At 45.8% G+C, this 4,980-nt stretch overlaps 1 protein-coding gene across 1 annotated transcript in view; it reads left to right on the forward strand.

The window, feature by feature from the left end:
* The first annotated feature begins 302 nt into the window (after nucleotides 1-302).
* FAM189A2 (family with sequence similarity 189, member A2) overlaps nucleotides 303-4,980 on the forward strand; it is a 21,174-nt gene continuing 16,496 nt past the window's right edge. The window contains exon 1 of the mRNA XM_009994889.1: nucleotides 303-353. Coding sequence (XP_009993191.1) covers nucleotides 324-353 — 30 coding nt within the window. The 5' untranslated portion in view covers nucleotides 303-323. The remainder of the gene's footprint in view (nucleotides 354-4,980) is intronic.

Consider the following 4,980-nt stretch of genomic DNA (forward strand, 5'->3'; position numbering starts at 1 on the left):
GTAATTTTTTAGGCAGTTGTTGAGGTTGGTGGCATAACATTTTGCCCCCATGCACGTTTTCTGGGAGGAGAAAATGAGAGATCAGCAGCTTAAAATTTAGTTGTGCTGTTTCATAGGTTCTTTGAGGAGTGAAGAACTTTATGAGCACAGGCCCTTAACTCTCTGCTTTAAAATGCAGCTTGGTATCATCTTAGTATTGTTGTAGTGTTCTGAAGTACCTTTAATCAGGGCATTGATAAATACAATGTCAATGGCCTGTTGTGAACAGTTGTTTACTATGTTTTTTGATGCTATAGGTAATCTTATCTGGAATCTTAGGCTTAATGACGTGGAAGAGGCCGATGATGGTCTTGGTAAGTATACATTGAAAGATGCTTTAAGGAAATCATCCAGAGGTTCTACTGATTTAATAGTAATTGTTAAGTAATTTTGGGTGAAAAGTCCCTCCTCAGTTTTCCTGTAGACCCCTCCAGGAAGGCTGGTATGAGGTCTTCCTGGAGCCTTCTCTTCTCCAGGCTGAATAGCCCAAACATCTTGGCTCACATACAGGTCTCTACCATTAAGTCAATAAATGGTATTCATACAAAGGTTTTCATGTCAGTCTAAGCAAACAACAAGAAGTATACTTTTAAAGTGTTAGACTATGAAATGCCTATTGGAGATGCTTTTAGCCTTCATAGTCAGGTCAAAATCAGGTCTCTTCTGATTTTTAAGTTAATTTTTATGCTGAAGAAGCTTTCTCTCATATGGTATATTTTAATGCTGCATTTGAAGTATGTAACTTTATTAAATTAATTAGTTTGTCTTCTGCATAGCTTTTTCATGTTGACAGTTGTGTTGCAGGCCCCCATGTGGTACAATAAATAGCTCTCAAACTGATAGAAAATTAGTAACATCTCAAAATGAATGCTTAAGTGTTGTTATTACTGCTGTGTATATGGAAAGTCAATGTTGACTTGCTTTTTCTTAGAATCATGATTATTACATATATGTGAAGCATGTAAATTGACGTAAGATGCTGGGCCAATTATGAATGTTGTGTACAGTGGGACAGGGTGCATTCTCAACAAGATCACAGACAAAATAAAATTGGGACAAATGACTGATAAACCAAAGAGTGCCATTCAGAGAGACCTGGACAGACTGGAGACATGGGCTGAGAAGGATCTCATGAAGCTCAAGAAGAGAAAATGCAAAGTCCTTTTTGTGTGGGGAGATCACTCCAGCCACCAGTACACACTGGGGAACAACCTGTTGGAAAGCAAGTCTGCAGAGGAGGACCTGCAAATGTTATAGAATTATAGAATTATGTGGGATGGAAAGGACCTTTAAAGGTCATCTAGCCCAACCCCCCTGCAGCGCACAAGGACATTGTCCAATAGATCAGGTTGCTCACAGCTCCGTCCAGCCTGATCTTGGATGTTTCCAGGGATAGGGCATCTATCACCTCTGTGGGCAACCTGTTCCAGTGTTTCACCACTCCCATTATAAAAAATGTCTTCCTTCTAGCATGGTTCAATCCACTCACTTTGCTTAAAACCATCACCCCTTGCCCTATCGCAACAGGTCCTACTAAAATGTCTGTCCCCACCCTTCTTAGAAGCTCCCTTTAAGTATTGAAAGGCTCTCCCTCCTTCCCCCCAGCGGCACAGGGGGACACGGGATGGGGTTTAGAGTCAGTTCACAGGCTGGTGGTTCCTGCTGCTCCTTCCTCCTCAGGAAGAAGGATTCCTTACAGTCCTTCTCTGCTTCCCCACAGGATCCCTCCCGTGGGAGAGAGTCCTGCATGAACCTCTCGTTCATGAGTCCTTCCCATGAGCTCCAGAGCTGCTCCAGCCTGGGCTTCCCACAGAGTCACGGGGGCTTTGGGAACAAACTCCCCTGGCACCAGGGTCTTCCACAGCTGCATGATCAGAGTCCACTGGCAGCAAAATCCAAGTTCACTCCTTGTGGTGCCTTCAAAGACTCACAGAATAGTCATGATTGGAAAGGACCTCTGAGATCGCTGTGTCCAACCATAAAAAAAACAAACCCAAACAAAACACGAAAAACAACCACAAATAAAAAAACCCCACAACCCTTCCCCCCCAACAAACCACAACACTCCACAAAACCACACCCCCAAAAAGCCACAAAACTCACAACCTACAATCTCAGCCACTAGAGCCCTGAAGTTCCTCATCCACACATTTCTTGAATACAACCAATGATGGTGACTCCACCACCTCCCTGGGCAGATTGTTCCAGTGTCTGACCACTCTTTCAGTAAATAATTTCTTCATAATATCCAGTCTAAACCTCCCCTGCTACAACTTCAGACTGTTTCCTCTCGTGCTGTCATTATTCAGTTGGGAGAAGAGGCCAACACCCACCTCTCTAGAACCTCCTTTCAGGTAGCTGTAGAGGGGAATGAGGTCTCCCCTCAGCCTCCTCTTCTCCAAACTATACATCCCTAGTTGACTCAGCCGCTCCTCATACAACATGTTCTTTATGAATGCAGGAGGAAAGCCTGCTATCTCATCATAGGTTGCAGGGAAACTTCGTCTTAGGCACCTCATTTTCCTCCTTCCTCACCAGTTACAGGCAGCTCTGCCTCTCCAGCTTATCTCTTTCTTAACTGCTGCTCTGCTCAGGTTTTACCTCATTTCTTTTATACGATCTCTTTCTTAACTGCTGCTCTGCTCAGGTTTTACCTCATTTCTTTTATACGTTAATTGCAGAGGTGCATCTATTGTCCCTTTAATGGCTCCCTGGCTGGTTTTAGAGCAGGGGAAGCTTCTCAGCTTCTTACTGGAGCCACTCCTGGGCCCATCCCTCATTACCAAAAAAACCACCAAACCAAAGCAGCACAGCTGGCCACCCTTCTTTTGATGCAGCCCAGGATACAGCTGGCTTTCTAGACTGTGAATGTGCATGTTGCTGGCTCATGTCCAGCTTTCCATCCACCAGTACTCCCAAGTCCTTCTCCTCAGGGCTGCTCTCAGTCCCATCATCCCACAGCCTGTGCCCTGATGCAGGTGCAGGACCTTGCACTTGGCCTTGTCATGGGTCACGTGGACCCACTTCTTGAGCTTGTCCAGGCCCTTCTGGCTGGCATCCTGTCCCTCAGGCATGTCAACTGCACCACTCAACGTGGTGTCATCTGCAAACTTGCTGAGGGTGCTCTCAATTCCACTGTCTGTGTTACTGAGGAAGATGCAAAATTGTACTGGCCCCAGTACTGACTCCTGAGGGACATCACTTGTCACTGATCTCCATCTGGACGTTCAGCTGCTGACCACTAACTCTCTGGATGCAAATAACCAACCAATTCCTCATTCACCAAACATTTCACCCATGAAATCCATATCTTTCTAGTTTAGAGAAAAGAATGTTATTGGAGACCATGTGGTAGGACTTACAGAAGTCCAGATGGTATCTGTAGCTCTTCCCTTGTCTAGTGATGTAGATGCTCCATCATAGGAGGCAGCCAAGTTGGTCAGTCAACACACTGGCTGTCTTGAATCATCTCCCTGTCCTCTGTGTGCCATAATGTGTCATGTGCTTTAGGAGGATCTGTTCCATCATCTTTCCAGGCACGAAGGTGAGACTGACAGGTCCATTGTTCCCAGGGTTCTCCTGTATAGCCTTTTAAAAAATGGATACGATGATTCCCTTTTTCCAGTCACCAGGAACTTCACTTGATTACCATTAAATGTCATGGTTTAGGCCCAACATGACAACAAAGAACCAACCCCATGGCTGGCTCACTTAATGCCCCCCCTCACACATGCTGGGGGTTGTGGAGGACAAAGGCCAACTAGAAGCTTATGGATCAAGACAAAGGACAAGGAGTGTTTTCCACTGATTAAGGCCCAAATTACTTTTCAGATATCTTGGAGAGTGTCTTGGCAACTACATTGGCCAGTTCCCTCAGAGTGCTGGGATGCATCTTGATGGGTCCCATAGAGTCATGCACATTCATATTCCTCAGATGGTCACAAACCTGATCTTCTCTTACAGTGCAGGGGAGTTGTTCCCCCAGTCTCTGCCTTGTAGTCTATCTCCTCAAAAGTTGTGGAAAGAGAGGCCAGGGAATATGAGGCAAAAGAGTTGTTGAGTGCCTCAGCCTTCTCCTCATCTGTTGTTACCCGTTTGCCAGTTGTGTTCATTAGGGCTTTCTTTGACCTTCCTTTTCTGGCTGACATACCTGTGAAAGCCCTTTACGTTATTCTTTACATCTCTTTCCAAGTTCAGCTCCAGCTGCTCCTTGGTCTTTCAGACCCCATCCCTGCACATCCAGGCAATGTGTCTGTACTCTTCCCAAGACACCTGTCTCTGCTTCAGCTGCTTTTGCAGTTTCTTCTTGCCCTTCAGTTTGACAAGCAAGTCCTAACTCTGCTGTACTGGTCTCTTGCCTTTCTTGTCTGATTTCTGACACCTGGGGATTTTTTCCATAGAGCTTTTGTGCTCTATGGACAGTGTCCTTAAAAATCTACATGATCCTGCTGCTTCCTTGTCCCTGAGGGCAGTTTCCCAGGGGGTCTTGTTGACAAACTCCTTGAACTTTACTCTTTGCTTGACCTCTATGTATCCCTCAGGACTGTGAACTCCACCACTGTGTGGGCACTGCAGCCCAGGCTGCCTCGAATCTTGACATCACTTGTGCTGGTGACCCCCATCACAATATTGCATCCCCTCTGGTAGGCCTGTCTATTACCTGGCCTAAGAAATTATACTTAATGCATCCTAGGATTCTCCTGGATTGATTAAAGCTCACTGTGCTACTTTTCCAGCAGATGTTGGGGTGGTGGAAGTCCCCCAGCAGGATGAGGGCCTGTGAGCATGATGCCTTCCGCAGCTGGGGTAATAAGTTGTTGGCAATAGATTCCCTTTGATTGGGTGGCCTGTAGTAGGCACCAACCACAAGGTTCCTGTTGTTGCCTCAATCTCTAATGCTTACCCAGTCTGTAAGCTTCTCAGGAGGGCAATTTTCTCACG

Source organism: Chaetura pelagica, unplaced genomic scaffold (assembly GCF_000747805.2).
Source record: "Chaetura pelagica isolate M959 unplaced genomic scaffold, ChaPel_1.0 scaffold330, whole genome shotgun sequence".
In the NCBI taxonomy this organism is placed as follows: Eukaryota; Metazoa; Chordata; class Aves; order Apodiformes; family Apodidae; genus Chaetura; species Chaetura pelagica.